Below are 17,179 nucleotides of genomic sequence, written 5' to 3'. Positions count from 1 at the left end.
TGACAATGTCTTAGTGAAGACGAAAGCGCTTGGATTTCTGCCTATCATTTTCCTGAGGTATTCGCTTATTTAATGAAGTCACGTGCATTTACTGTGATTTTTCAAACATAAACAATATATCTATCTAAATATAAATAAATAAGAGGATATAATATATATATATATATAATATATATATATATATATATATATATATCGAGCTACAATGTCCTTTAATCTCTAATTCGCTCTACCTAGGAATTAATATATTTTCATATATGCTTAAACGAAGGGTAATTTTTTCTCGATAATAGACTTGCCTGGACCCGGGCGCGAACCCATGGATCCTTTCAAATCCAGGAACGTCAGTGAAGCTTTAACAATGGGTTCGCGCCCTGGTCCAGGCAAGTCTATTATCGAGAAAAAATTCCCCTTCGGTTAAGCATATATGAAAATATATTAATTCCGAGGTAGAGCGAATTAGATATTAAAGGACATTGTAGCTCGATATATGTATATGAATCACGGAAATGTGATATGACTATATATATATAATATATATATATATATATATATATATATATATATGATTACATACATACATACATATATGGGTGTGTGTGTGTGAGATTTCCCAATGCCAAGGATTCAAATACAGATAGAAATGAAGAAATTCTGACGCCGGTGGCAGGATCCAAGCCGCAGCCGATACTTAAGTAGAAGGTCAACCTTAACCACCTCAGCAAAGGAAAGGACGGAATTCCATTCCCGCTCATACACACATATCTGTCGAACTCGGCTTCGAATGCAATAAACGCTTGAACGATATGCTCCTATAGTAAATGGGTCGGTTCTAGCTCTAGTAACACAGATTATTATTCGAAATCGAGAAGTTAAAATTAGTGCATTGTGGTTATTACAATTACATTCGACAGTTGCATGTGTAAGTACGAGTATGTATGAGTGGAGATAAATTTGTATACTTCTTCGTGGTCAAGTGGTTAAGGATAACCATATTACGACATATTGGGTGCCAGTTCGAATCCACTCCGGCATCAGAATGTCTCTATTCCTTCTCCATTTGGATTGTGGGCTTTCTTGTGACATGTGTATCCCACATGTGAAGAAATCGAGAAGTTGAAAGATCATTGTAGCTATTAAAAATAGATAGATATCTGGTAAAAAGTTGCCAGTATTTCTATGTATGTATATTTATGCATGTATATACATATGCATATATATAAATACACACAGTCGGACCCAAGTATCCACTGATTCATTTATGCATGGTTAGCCGCAGGGGTAAAGTTTGTAAACAATATCCAAATTGGGTGCATCATTCAAATAAACGAAAACATAATCAAATCACAACATCAGGGAACTCTAGTACCCGCATGTTACCCTTTCTTTAGCCCAGCATCTACCGATGTATCACCCTTAGTCTCACCAAGCTAACAGAAAACACAACTTTTGGCTCAAGTCTGTGAGCAAACAGCATATTGGTGTTGTCTTAGTCATGCTTTCCAGAGCCAAAGTTGTGTTCAGTGGCCCTCAGATCTAGAAAAGCCTGAACTTTTCTTCTGGGGCTTGACAGTTACGGTGGAATAACTTTAATGGGATCTTTTTCATTGCTCCTAAGATAGGTAATATTTTCCATAAAATAGTTGGGTCAGGAAGTTTTCCTTCTGTTTGGAGGAAATGAAACTTTTGTTCCAATACGTAAGAGACTAAATCCACTCTCATGCCGCCACTCAGAATATAGATATATTTCAATTATGCCTCTCCTATCTAAGGTTTTAGAGAAGTTAATCCCTAAGCATCGTTATAAGTTTGTTAAAGATAATAACTTGTTACCAGCATTACAGTTTGGGTTTTATAAAGGCCTTGGTATTCGTCATGCAATCTTATTAATATCTACCATCTTGCAGAGTGCTATTGATGAAGTTGCACAAGTCATACAGCAATTATCTACAGGCTAAGATTATTGGGAATTGACGGATCTTTCGTTAATACCTTGAATGCACTTTCCATGGGCAGAACCCAAAGGGTCTGTATTGATGGTTAGTATAGTAGCTTTAGTAATGTCATTTCGGGTGTTCCTCAAACTAGTGATCTTGGAATCTTGCTATCATCATCTATAATAGTGATCAGTAGAAAGGTCTGGAGAACAAGATGATTGCTTTGCCAGTGATGCTACTCTTCCACCTGTTGTCCCTTCTTCATGGCTTAGGTCTGGGGTAGTGGGATCCTTGAACAGAGATCTGGCACATATTGATGAGTGGCATAAGCTTTGGGCCATGAAGCTTAACCCTCCTAAAACTCAAAACATGAGAGTTGGTTGATCCTGAACACTTTTGCCTTTGGATCCTAATTTACATTTAAATGGTGCAGCTGTAAGCTGTAAATGTCAGTAACTCATTTAATTTTCTATGTGTAACTTTTGATAATGAACAGACTCTTCTGAAGCATATATGTAATATTGCTTCCTCAGTTTCTCAAAAGTTAGTATCTTGTAGGAATGTTTTTAAATTTTTCATGATGAATGTTTTAATGCTTTTTGTTTTTCTTGTTTGGAGTGCTGTTCTCGAGTGTGGTTTTAGGTTATTGATTCCCTTCTCAAAGTCTTGGATAGAGTTACGTCACCAATTCTTAATGTGGAATTGTGGCATAAACGTATAGAGAGTTCACTGTTTGTTGCATAAAATGGTTTACAATGAAAGACATCCTCTGCGCTCTCCTTTACCTGATCTAGCTGTATTTGCTTGCAACAGTAGGCAAGCTGATGCTGTAAATGTGTCGTTTTCGAGTATCGGGTTTCATGTTACTCAGTCTGCTAGGAATTTTATTTTGGCTATAACTAAAATCTGCAATAGTTTTAGTGAAGTTGTGGAGTCTTCTGATCTTTAAATGTTTAACCAAGGAGCAGATTCATTCCTGCTTTCTGCTGATATCTCCTGAGTTCAGGTGTATCTGTTTTACTGTCTATATCCTCATATTTATTTATTTATCACCCTTCTCTATAACTTATCTTTCTCTGCAAGTTGATTTTCCTTTGGAACCCTATTGGGGAGGGTTTACAGTTTGTTCACTCATTCCATAAGGGATTTTACCTGAAGGTTTAATGAATATATATATATATATATATATATATAATATATATATATATATATATATATATATATATATATATATATATTCCTAAGTTTTGGGCACAGGAATGGACAGATGTAATAGGGACTTTACCTGGACCTTGTCTAACCACTTACTGTGACAGATTGCAACCAATAGAAACACCTGGATATGCTCTAACATATATAATTATTAGAAAAGGTCGCCACTGAAAGCTCTGATTAATTTCAATATTCTATTTTATTACAGCACTTATATAATTCTTAATAAAGCACATCTATGCTAAATTCAACAGCAAATAGCATAACTCTGTTAGGCTTCCAGAATAAGAAAATTAATTATACAAAATTAAAGCACAACAGAGCCTGAGGGCTCAGGAAACACGATGGGATCCTTGGGACTTACGTTACAGGAACATCTAGCAAAGTTAACATGACTGCCTCCTCTTGGCAGTCTTTCCACTAGGCAAGATGGTTGTGATGGAGGCGAGGTTAATGAGACAACACGTATCTGGATATAGAATAATTCCCAGTAAAGCTTCATGGACATGTAGTTCTTTCCAAGGAATTATAAGCACATGGGAAGAGTGATTTAAGGTTCACTACGAGCAAGGGAAGACTAATTCACGAATTCACACAGGGAAGCATTTGAATAATGAGTAACAGGATATCAGTAAGTACTTTACTGGGGAGAGAAATGAGGATGTGAAATAAGAGATTCAGGATGAGGAACAGAAAACTGATAACACTTGAATGTCTTTACACATAACATGGGTGGGCCTTGCAAAGTGCACTTTTGCAACTATGACTGGATGAGCTGAAATGACTTCCTTTGGACCTCACGTAAACCGTATGTGGCCTGATTTGGGTTCCAGTTCACAGAAAGAGTACCATGAAGAACAGGGGTAAGGTCGGGGACACGGCACAACCACATGATAGACAGTGAGTCTGCTCTCATGGAGAAGGGACACAGGACTGAGGATGCTTGCAGGAGCTGACTTGCTTTTATAACTGTCAATTTCACCTGAGGACAAACGCCATTTCTTCCCGCGTTTTCACCTCCGCTGATTGTCTGAGAGAACATTCTAGAGGTAATAGCTGAGGTCGCAAAATAGGAGAGGCAAGGGATTAAAATCTGGGACGCCCAGTTCCTTGGCGCTAAATACTCCCATTGCTGTATTCAAACTCCTTACCTGGATCTTTCCTGACTGGCACACCTCAAAAGTGCCCTGTCGCTCTTCCAATGGTGTAGGTATGGGCTGGCTACCTGCCAAAGCATAAGACTCTGGATCTTAATACAAGTAAGCAGAGAGAGGATGGCAATGTAAATATGTTACAATATATATATTATGGGAATAACATGATATGGCAAACAAGGAAACAGGAAACAACAGAACGCAGGAACTTTCACGCTTATCTAAAGACATTTATAAGGAAAGTACACAGTGGAAAAGAAGATGACTTGGTATTACAAAGAACAATTAAAATTAGAGTTAAAAAGAGGCTATATAACTATTTCAATGCATAAAAAGGACTGAAGGCCTCTAGAGTAGGCCTTCAGGTGGGGTCAGCTGTTGAAGATTATCGCAAGTAACTGGATAAACCAAAGAGGGCCAATGACTAGCCGGGATTACCAATTTCTTCAGTTTCTATTGTAAATCCCCTTTGAAAATCTTCGACGGAATGGGCTTAATAGTTTCTAGGCCAGGCCTTAAATTAATGTTATCTTCCCTTGTTAGATGTATCACTGCAGTCTCAATGAGGTTTTGTGAAACAATATTATTAAATACAATGGAACCAATCCATTCCATGTGATTGTTTGCTTCGGTATGCAAACAAATATTATTCTTTTGACCGGTTCAAAATAAATATTTATGCTGTTTCATTCTTAATTGCAATTCCTTATTCATTAAGCCCAAATAAAAGAAATTAAAAGTCTACACAAGGGATTTTATAAACAATGTTGTCAATCTGATTAGGACAATTTCCTATTACATGTTTTTTTCACTGTTATTATAAGAAATGATTACATTTACCTTGAATATTTGCAACCATGAATTGATAGACTCAAAACTGATGAATTCCCGGGAAGCCAGAAATTTTCTTATTTCGTATAGGAAATTCTGGCTTTCCCATCACTTTTATTGTAGCAATTATCCAATATATGAGTTAGATAACACGTCTTGCCCCAGTCTAGTTTTTTATTCGGGAATTTAGAACTGACAATACGTAATACTTTAAGGAACAGAGATTTTTATGTTGATACGAAGTCCTCAAAAATAACGGACATATGTGAAACCACTGGTTGCTATATTAAATTTATGGTGAAATTGTTCTTGTCTGACAGAAATGCCTAGAGAAATCAAGCGACAATTCCTTTTTGTTTTGGCGTGAATTTGATTGAACGGACTTGTTCTTTCATTTTTTCATGAAAGGTTATTTCCATCTGCATTTACTAAGTACAATAGCCAAAATATCAAACACATCCCGAAACCTTAGAATAAATGCCAACGGTCTCGCACTCTGTTCTTCAGGAAGAGGGATGGAAGTACGAGTAGAGAACAGGCTCAAGAGTGAGTGCAGCCAGGGTCCGAAGGGACATTAAGTTAAGTATATCTTAGTTTTACCAGACCACTGACTTGATTAGCAGCTCTCCTAGGGCTGGCCCGAAGGATTAGATATTTTTACGTGGCTCGGAACCAATTGGTCAAATTGGTCACCTAGCAACGGGACCTGCAGCTTACTGTGGGATCCTAACCACACTATATCAAGAAATGAATTTCTATCACCAGACATAAATTCCTCTGGTTCCGCGTTGGCCAAGCCAGGATTCGAACTTCGGACCACCGGATTGGCAGCCGAGCGTGAAAACCACTTGTCCAGCGAGGAACTCGAAGGGACATTGCAATCACCCTTCAGTAAAGACGACAATGCACCAATTGAGGTGCATTGACAGCACCATGGGCAGTGATACCCGTCCTAAGGGGGACTTTTCGGCCACATATCCACTTAGTAAAATGTCCGACAGGTAAAAACCCTTTGTGAAATGACTGTCACCAAAACGCCTATCGGTCCAATCTCCAGGAGCCTTACAAACATCTATCTGTTTTATACGGTTTGTATTCACTACCGTCAAATATTTAGAATCTTTAAATCGAATGCTATATCTTATACATGGAAGGTATGGAGTGAACTAATCAAAGGTCTTACATTTCCTCGAATTTGACTATAATGCTTATATAATCTTACATTTCCTCGACTTTGACTTCTACACTTGTATAATGAATGATGGAGGAGAAAACTAAGCGAAGACTGGGGGGGATAATTCGGAATACGTGATGAACCTACTACTGTCCAGTTTGAATTTCGTATTTATTTCAAAGGTTATGATAATTTCCGATGACTAAGTCATCCTACAGGATCAACTTGTAGATTGTCTCAAGGTGATGATGAATTGATGACAATTGATGACATTCATATTTTATAATTGCTTCTCCATAACAGTTTTCCCATTCAATGAGTTGGCGCCAGTTATACAACTCCAGTTGTCCACAAACACTTACAAGATGAGTTTGCAAACCCCATACCCAGCTTCTAGATGTTGATGGATCATGTGACCAAGCTTCCTATTTTGCCTTATGGTCACGCATTCAAGACCTGGCGCACGTGCACACCGCCGACATCAGAGTCAATATATATATATATATATATATATATATATATATGTGTGTGTGTGTGTGTGTGTGTATGTGTGTGTGTGCATGTGTGTATGTGTGTGTATGTGCATGTGTGTATGTGTGTGTATGTTTATTTTCATCACTTGAAAATAAACATACACACATGTGCAAAAAAACATATATCTAGAAATGTCGTTTAATATCCAGTTCGCTCTACCCCGGGAATATCACCGACGGGAAGTTTTAACTGATAAACGATGCGGCATCTGGAAGGTTCGATCGGCCGACAGTACGGATCGACGACTGTCAGGGACAGTACCATTCGGCTGTCTGGACCAGGTGTCGAATCGTTAATCAATTCTCACTCCTCTTCGGCGATATTCCCGAGGTAGAGCGAACTGGATATTAATAAACGACGTTTGCAGCTTCATGTCTCTGAAATTAAAAAGAAAGTCACGGTGTATGTGATAAAAATTCACAAACACGCACACATATATACTGTATATATGGAGAAACATTGCAGCGATATTCGTATCATCCTTCAAAGTTTCACTATTGTAGATCTGAAGAAACATGAAATTGGAATGTGATGTCTTGAAGTGGTACATGCGACTTGTTTATCAGCGCTCAACGAGTATTGCCTATGATAAGGACTGTGTCCCCAAGGTACGTATGTACATATGTATATTTATACACACATATGTACACTACGGCTTGGAAGCATTCAATTATGCGACACTGGTGATGGTGTTAGCAGCGTACATACATACATACATACATACATGTATATATATGTATATATATATGTAAGTGTATATATATATATATATATATATATATATATATATATATATAACATATATATATATATATAAAGCTAACACCAGAATTATTCTGATATCATCGAATGCTCCCCAAAGTTTTTATGCATTTATTGTATAAGCAATTTTTAAGTTATGTATACACTAAATACACGAAAGTCCTTGGAAAGTATCCTTTCGCATCACTACAATTCAGCCACTCGTATCAAGCGTGTGCACTATTCAACGTTTGTACCATTAGCGAACGTTACGCGTTATGCCACTGCCCATGCAAGAGATTTATGTATATAAAGTTCATGTGAGGAAGCATGCAGGTTGAACATGCAAACATTTCATCTCGATCTACTAAGCACTTTTGAAATGAGATATGGCGTTGCTCTGAGCTGAGCTCGTCCAAGAGAGCATAAGGGAGACAGACACCCGCACACAGACAAACACCTCTTTGGCAGTCAGCTGTCTTTGCTTTAACCAAGCTGCCAAGGTTCCCGTCATATGAGCTGTCAAATCCCCACCACGACATTTCTATAATTTTCGTCTTTATTTTGTTTCATTTCGTTTATACTCTTTATTTATGAAGCTCTACATCGTACTGTTCTCAATGACCCGTCTGAATGCTAAGTAACGCAAATCATCGTTTGGCTAATAACCTGCAACAAGCCACAAACAAAAGGCCTGTCCAGTTTGAGGGAGACTAAGGTCGTGGGAGTCAGTTTTATGTTCTCTCTTTCGTCAATCACGCTGCTGCAGGAATATCATCGTCTTGAATGAGGAGTAAAGTGACCGGAAATCTTAAAGTGACCGTGAAACACAGTTAGCTGCATCCCATCGGCTACTGAACTGATGGCGATAGTGGTGCTAAGGGATACAATAATCTGAGGCATGTATATAACGCAAGAGTGCAAATTGTTCAAGGGGACTGAGAACTTAAGTGGCGATATACGTATATTACGTAGGATATAATGATCACATGATAATATGAATATATTCATTATAACCAGACATTAATTGTGGGAACGTTCAGTGTTGAATACGGATACACTTTAGAATTAAGCGAGGATATATTTACCTTTAACTGATGATATATTCAGTTAGATGGTATATTTTTGATCAGAAAACAGAGCTAACATAAATTAAAAATAAATCTTGGCCGAGGACAGGCTATACAAAAGAGTAAAGCTTGTTTACTTCCAAACTGTAGACATTCGCATTCTCATGAAGTGGATAATGATTCAAGACTCTGAATGCGTCAACAAGAACAAAGTCAATCAAAATAAAAATGCAGTGCTAGTGACAAGCATTTTACCAGCGGCGGAGTGTCACAATATTAACTTTACAGATGTAAGTCACCTGATTATATTAACCTGTTTACTCATGTTTAGATTAGTACAAAATATGGTGATGAACAGTGGTAAGGCTGGCTGGTGGTTTGTTACTGATAACAGGCAATAATAATCAGTCTTTTACAAGAATATACCATATCTTCTATAATAACCATGTTGATTTAAACACTCATACACACACATATATATATACACACATATATACGTACGTATATACATACAAATCAGTCAAATACATTTCATTATTACTCTAGTAGTAGGAAGGAGTACCATCCGCTGTCCCAAGTAATGTAAATGGTTCGGGGTTTCCGGAGAGCGCCTAACAATGGACTTAGAACTCTCTCCTGGGGAGGACATGGCCCTCGAATGGTGGATAAGCCTATATCTGGAGGCCAATGACAACCACGAACGTCATGTCTGAGTTCTTATTGAGGACCGCTATCGTGGTAGTAGAAAACAATAGAGCCTTTTATTTGTAGCGGCCCTAAGATGTGCAAAATGTTTTGGTTACAGCGATATTGTATGCCAAAACAAAGAAGTTCATAGTAGGGGGTTGTGGACGCCTTGGTGAGAGGAAACGCCTCATAAATAGTAGCCGAGCCTCATTCCATGTGTTCAATGGCATCAAAATATTCACTCCTGGAAATGCTTGAATAACAACAACATTCTCGCTGTCATATGATGTGAAAGTCACGTGCCGGAAGGACACTGTGATTGTGCCTGAGGTAGGTGAAAGGTGCAAGGATGATACATTTGTTGTATTAGGGACCCTTTGGGAACAGGTGAATATTTGATTAAGGATTGCATGGACACGGTTGACTGTAACAGGAGAAAAATGAACTGGTGAGTGTGTATGGGAAAGGACTGAGAGTACAAGAGTGTCTCAGGGAGTCTGAGAGTAATTTACATGCAAAGGTAGGTGACGGATAGAGAGATGGAGATAGACTTGTAGAAATGTGTTTGAGAAGGGTTTGATTATGTGAGATGAATCGTTTCCAATGAAAATCATTAATAAATATACTGTGGAAAGAGAAAATGGCAAGGAAAAGAGATTAACTGATTATGTGATCATGCGAAGTAGATGCAGAGTAGCTGATGGATGTAACAGGGAGAAGGGGAATGGCTGGCCTTATATCTGATCATTAGCTGGTTGATGTAAAAGCTAAGGTATACAGAAGCTTAAGCTGGAGAAAAAGGGGTGAAAATGTAGCTGTAAAGGTAATTACGATAAGTGAGCTTGATAAGGAGGAAATAAAATAAAAACAAGATGAAAACTCAGAAGTTGGAGGATTATATGAAGTCTGAGAAAAATTCCACGTCGGGGGTCATAAAGTTAGCAGTGAGATGTGTGGTTTCACAGAGGAATGTGTGAGAGAGAAAAAGGCACATCATAAAAAGAGAGAGGGCTATAAGATAAGAAGCAAATGAACAATTAAAGGTTAATGAATACATGTATCTCAGAATAAAATATGCAAGTGGAGAATTAATGTCTGAAGAGAATGCAGTTCTAAGTAAGAATCCTCATGTAAGTAACTGCTGAAGAAGTTACAGTGAAACACACCAGGAATGTATATGAGATTAGAGGTAAAATGTTGCGGTACAGTGGTGAAAGAGTGGTTTTGTTTGCCAGGGATGAAAGAATGGCTGAAAGTGATTTCTGTCCCCTTGCAGACGGATATGGGAGATAGAGGAGGCTAAGAATTTTATAGGGGACAAAACTACAGAGTAAACCTGAAGGTGTATGGTAGGATTTTGACTAAGAAAGCGTGGCGCACAAAAGAAGGATGACTGGGAAAGAACAGTGTGAGATGAGTGCGGAATGGACACTCGCCGCTGACACTTGGTTACGCACCCAGGTCTTTAATATGACTAAATTTTCATCATGATAATGTATCATTTGAAAACAAGTAAAATGTAGACACGTATTTATTTCCTACTATTTCAACAATAAATGACCAATCAAAAGCAAGAAGGAAGTTTCAATGACATCGGCTGCAGATTTTTATCGTTTGCTTAAAAAGAAAGAAAAAAAAATTAAAAAGTACTATAATCCGTCGGTCTTACTCGGACGACAATGAAGTATTTTCAAGCAGCTTTCGTTCGAGGGTCGTCATACAAGTATCATCCCTTGCTAATTACGTTCCATCTAACAACAAAACAAAAAAGAAACTTGCAAGGACAACGCCTTTTCTATATTTTTATTGCATCTCATCATTAAGCCGCGTTGTTCCTGTAACCATCTATAGATCGTTCTGCGGCCTTATTATCTTTAAATGTATGTCTGTAAGAAAACACAAATCTACTGTCTCAGAGTCATTTCTGCTCTCGGTGCGAGTCGGTACTACTTATCCGTCCGCACCAGTCTATGTCAACCCAGTTCGTCTGTAATAAATTATCAGTACCCAGCTACCTGTCTTACTCTCTGGTCATCACAAACTTATCCAGAACAATTACCGTTTTTCTACTTGTAACTACTGTGAAACCAACAGGATCTTGGGATCACAAAACGTATGGCAGAGGGGACAGATAAAAGACGGGTGAAGAATAGCAAGTAGGCAGCATAAAATATGAGCCCGCGAATGACAAGCTATGACACTTTTCGAGCTCGACGGAGCTGTCATTCATTACGGTCCATTTAGGTCATAGTTGGAACCGTTACTCCACTGATTTCTTCATGGGCCAAACGAGTTGGTATAAAGATAACACAAGATACGAAACACCCTCAGCGTCCTAAGTAAACTTCTGCCAGAAAAACGACTGTTGGAAGAAGTGGGAAAATGGAATTCAAAACGGAATTGAATAGGCAGTCAAATTGAAAGATTCAACGTCCTAGAGGGTTGCACGGTGACGTTACAACTTAACGGCTCTTCAATACTACCACATTAGCGGCATGTCACTACTCCACAGTTTGTTTAAATGCTAATCTGTTTCATAAACCAAATACATTAACTATGATAAATATTGTAATATTTATTTCCATTTCCTCTCCCTACAATCCTCTCTTGTTTCATTAACTTTACAAATTTAGGTATTCAGCTCCTTGTAAGGTTAATCAAATAATTTTGGTGAATTCTCTCTCTCTCTTCTCTCTCTCTCTCTCTCTCTCTCTCTATCTATCTCCCATTAATATATATATATATATATATATATATATATATATATATATCTATAGATTATATGATATATATATAATATATAGATATATATATGTTAATATATATATACCTTTATTTATGTGTGTGTGTGTGTGTGTAGAATCTACTGGTCACTTTTTTTACCAGATACATATGCCATTGTAATAGCTACAATGCCCTCTTAACTTCTTGAATTCTTTGCTTTTTTTTGGATAGGCTTGTCACTACAAAGCCTAAAGATCCAAGTTCAAAGAAATTTGAAAAAATTCTGATGTTCGATACCGGGAAACGAATCCAGGTTCCATACTCACAAAGATGTCACGTTGTCGACCTTGACCCCTGGGTTTGTTTCCCGGTACCGAACATCAAAATTTCTTCAAATTTCTTTGAACTTGGACCTTCAGGCTTTGTAGTGACAAGCCTATCCCAAAAAGATCAACGAATTCAAGAAGTTAAGAGAGCATTTTGGCTATTACAATTGCATATATATATATATATATATATATATATATATATATATATATATTTATATATACAGTATATATTATATTGATATATATATATGTAGAAACAGAGCAGAATATACAATTTAGGCTGAAGGCCAAGCACTTTGACCTATGAGGTCATTCAGCGCAAAAAGGAAATTTGAGAGTAAACAAGGTTTCAAATAAAGGTATAACAGGAGGAAAACCTTGTTGCACTATAAAATAATTGTTTTGAAGAGGGCGGGAAGTAAGATAGAATATGAATGGAGGTACAGTAAAGGGAATGAAAGGGGGTGCAGCTAGGGATCGAAGGGACGCTGCAAAGAACCTAAAGTAATGCCTACAGTGCACCGTGCGTGATGTGCACTGACGGCCTACCCCCTAAGGATATATATATATATATATATATAATATATATATATATATATATATATATATATATATATATATACTTTATATAAATGAAGAATCTTTTTTACTGTAATACAACAGTATAATATGAAGATAAAAAGGCCCATAAAACACCATTTTAACGTTGCAACCATATTTTTCGAGCACATCCTTCTGTGCTCCTGATCACTGGTAAAATTGTCCATATTTTACCAGTGATCAGGAGCACAGAAGGAAGTGCTCGAAATATATGGTTGCAACGTTAAAATAGTGTTTTATGAGCCTTTTATCATCATATATATATATATATATATATATATATATATACATATATATATATATATGCAGACTTGTATCGAGGTGGGGTGAAGGGGTCGAAGGACGCCCCCCCAAATTTCTGGAAGTCCATATTTTCTTTGACTATAACCTTTTTTTATTGAACTGTACTTCCAAAGTATTAAATAACAATCTCTTGTTTTTTTGGCAAGTCTTTTTATGTAAATTTTGTTATTAAACATTTACATCATTCTTTGGTAGTAGGAAATACAAGGGTGATACTAGGAATATGCTATAGGCCACCATGTACCTATTTATGCAATGAAATTTATAGTGAGAAAAGGTCCAGTTTTGAGAAAAACGATCCCCCCCCATAAAAAACTCTGGGTCGACCTTGTTTATACATACACACACACACACACACACACACACACACACACATATATATATATATATATATATATATATATATATATATATATAGAGAGAGGTAGAGAGAGAGAGAGACTATTACATTAAGGCACCTCAACAGCCTGTAGATGCCAACATTGCAAAATGATTGCCCACATGAATTCCAAAGGCGTTGGCATTATGTTGACAGAAGGATACTATATACGACATATGAATATGGAAGCTGGCCAAAGAGAATATCTCTCTACGAAAGCCTCAATCACTATTAAAGTTGTTATAGTTTGCCATACTTCAGCTATGAGGATGTTCAAGTGTTGTAGAGAACTGGAGAGCCAGATGAAGACAACGCTAAAGCTACTTGGAACAAGTATAGTTTCACATTCATTGTCAAGGTTGCTATGATCATGACTTGCCAGCTCAAATAATAATCGACAATGAAAACATGACAGTTGGCAAAGTAGCCATAACATCAATGAACCGCATAGACAAACAGCAGAGTTTTTAACAAATATCTTAAAAGAAACGCAAAAATGAAACTTTAAGCTTTTAAATCATTATTATCATTGATTTCATTATTGTCACAGGAATACTTACATGTTACGTAGTATTATTAGTTATTGTTGTAGAATGAAAATGACACCAATCTCTTTTTCTCTGCAGAGTCACATCCTGTACAAAGTCTTTAAGACAAGGTGTCAGCCATTTCTCGACCCTTCAAGACCTGGAGCCTGAAAACTACAAGCTCAACCGACTGATTCTCATCTATCTGGTGCTAACGGTGTTAACCATGATTGCCATCAAGGTGCTGTCACAACTCAACCTTAAGGACAACATCGACTTGGGTGAGTATTACAGCAAAAATCTAACCTTCTTTCTTGTATTCCCCTTTGGTGGTTTTGCGCGTATTTTTCTATTTATTGCGTTTTTTATTATTTTCATTTTCTTTGGATTAGTATTAATCGTAGGTCTTTCACAAAAGCGGTACAACCCGAACTTAGGAACTCAACCGGTACTAAAAAAATTGAAAAAGATTAAACCCTTTGAAAGGAAGAAAGTAACGTAAGCTTGGTAAACAGACGGACGAAAAAATTCAGACGTAAAGGATCAAAGTGCCATTGAAAATTGGGGCACGTTAATCTTAGCAGAGTTACATGTGATATTTTGGCACTTAAACGTCAGTATCTATCTATCTATATATATATATATATATATATATATATATAATATATATATATATATATATATATATATACAACATACGTATATATGCACACACAAACACACGGTGCAAGCCCTAGTTACGTATTTAATTATTAAACGGAACTGCGAGTTTTGAAGGGTAATTTAAGAAGGAAGGAACCGTTAAGGGTTTTGTATTACGGTCGAGACGACTAACCTCGTCTCCGATAACGATGTCATACGAAACTCTTTATAAATAAATTGAGAGAGAGAGATTACGAAGTTATCTGGGTTTCGTTTTTTGCAGTTGGCCTAAATGTACTATAGACAATTGACAAAAAGACAAACTGGCACAGGTACCGTGAAGGCCTTCATATGTGTAGTGCCTTAAAAAAACAAAAACAAAAAATAAATAAATACAAAACAAACAAATATAAAGATTAAAAAGTCGAGACAATGAGGTTTTACAACAGGCTTTCTTTTACTGTCACCTAAAGGCACTGACAGCAAGTGAAAACAGATAAACATTACATATATACGTACATACGACATATTTTCGACATATTTTCCCCTTAGGGAGGAAGCAACAGGTGATACCCTTTCGTTTTTCAGCCCTCAGCTCATATTATGGGATGTGGTTACACCCAACACCATTTTCTTAACGCCTACTACATACAGTCTTATATATAATGTGAATTTGTAAATCACTAGGTGCCGGTATTTATAAATTGGACAGAGAAGCCAAAACAAATGGCGAGTAAAAACCGAACAGACAAAAGTTGCTTTTAATTTCAGGACGTTAGTTGGTGGCTCTCGTGGGGCATGTCAAGGTGAACAGATGTACAGTTTGAAGGCGATCCTTGATCCCCGAGAGCCTTGGCCACGCGGCCAAGGGTCGGTTGCCCGGGTTTTGTTGTTTATTGGACTTTTCTTTTTTTTAACCCACCTCTCTCTCTCTCTCTCTCTCTCTCTCTCTCTCTCTCTCTCTCTCTCTCTTCCATTTGTTTCATGTCTTTAGCGATTAGTTAATGAAACAAATGCAAATTATATAATTACAATACGGTACGGGACGTACACAAAGCATAATTGTTTACTATTCCTGATTACACACAATTAACATACAAATACACAGTTCGTACATATTTTAATCTATAAATAAATGTGTGTGCTTTCATACGCTCTCATATACATAAATAGGCTAAAAATGTATAATATATGAGGCCTTCCACTCGGGAGCACCGCAGTCACATCGTATACTCTGGCAATGGTGCTTTTGGAAGCAATCAACCTTAAATGTTGTATACAAAATGCTTAATTCATGATTTCAATTAAACGCTCTATTGTGGGAAGTCTGAATAAAAAATAAGTGGTATTTCTAATTAGAACTCGGGAAGCAGTAATTAATGACAGTACTTTGTTTTTCATAGCAAAATGCACGTGCAATTTGACGTTATTTCAACAGAAACACTCGGGGAATTGTTTGCATAAAATGTATAGCCGTCAGATTGACAGCCAACGAAAAATAATAAACAAATCTCTGGAATTATCACGAGCTGAGGATCACGATATTATGCTTCGTAAACCGATCTGGGAGATAACCCTAGTCCATGCACAATGTAAATAATTCCCGTAGATGTTCCTACGAACATCATGGATTTTCACAATTAATAACAATAATGATGTGGATCATATCTCTTGCTATGTAAACCTGACCAACAAAAGAGACATACGAACATATGTGTTGTGTTTAACATATCTTCCGTAGTCTCAGTTAAAAAAATTCTTGCCTCAGTTTCCTGCGAATTTGAGGGCATTAAAATTTTTTTTTTTTTTTTTTTTTTTTAGCTCTGTTGGTTAATAAGACAAAAATCCATAAGGTTGCAAAATTCACATGACTGTTAGGAAGAAGAAAGAAATAAGAGGATCTGGGAATAAAGATGCTATCTCTTTGCAGCACAGTATTTATATAGCTTTAATCGGGAAAATAGTGATAGAGACACAGCTGGGACTTGGCTCAGGTATTTCTGGGTAACTGACAGACAAAAAAACAATTGAGAACAGTTAATTCTCATTAAAAAACCTAAAACTTGACCATAACATTTGTTAAACATAACCATACCACTCCAGGCTCACAATACCCCTCGGGTAGAGGTGGCATCGAGGGCCTATGAGAAGGTTATCAAAAGGTGAAGTCAAGACTTACTCTTGGTGTGATTGAAAATAGTCTGATCCCTTCAATTCGAAAACTGGGATGAAAGTACTCGAGCGTTGTTCACTGACTGATATTCCGATTTAAAAAATCCAGTTGAACTGGTAGGATTTCCAAATATAACGAAAAAAAAATTAATATTAAAAATAG

At 37.0% G+C, this 17,179-nt stretch overlaps 1 protein-coding gene across 3 annotated transcripts in view; it reads left to right on the top strand.

Moving 5' to 3' along the window:
* LOC135219802 (anoctamin-8-like) overlaps window positions 1–17,179 on the top strand; it is a 495,835-nt gene that overhangs the window by 4,494 nt on the left and 474,162 nt on the right. For 2 of the 3 annotated variants that reach the window (XM_064256882.1, XM_064256881.1), the window contains exon 3: window positions 14,302–14,483. In XM_064256882.1, coding sequence (XP_064112952.1) covers window positions 14,429–14,483 — 55 coding nt within the window. In that variant the 5' untranslated portion in view covers window positions 14,302–14,428. Of the gene's footprint in view, window positions 1–8,315; window positions 8,944–14,301; window positions 14,484–17,179 lie in introns of those variants that run through there. The other variant, XM_064256883.1, reaches the window with a different exon arrangement.

Source organism: Macrobrachium nipponense, chromosome 1 (assembly GCF_015104395.2).
Source record: "Macrobrachium nipponense isolate FS-2020 chromosome 1, ASM1510439v2, whole genome shotgun sequence".
Lineage (NCBI taxonomy): Eukaryota > Metazoa > Arthropoda > Malacostraca > Decapoda > Palaemonidae > Macrobrachium > Macrobrachium nipponense.
The sequence above is the reverse complement of the archived record's forward strand: the minus strand, read 5'-3'. Positions and strand labels throughout refer to the sequence as shown.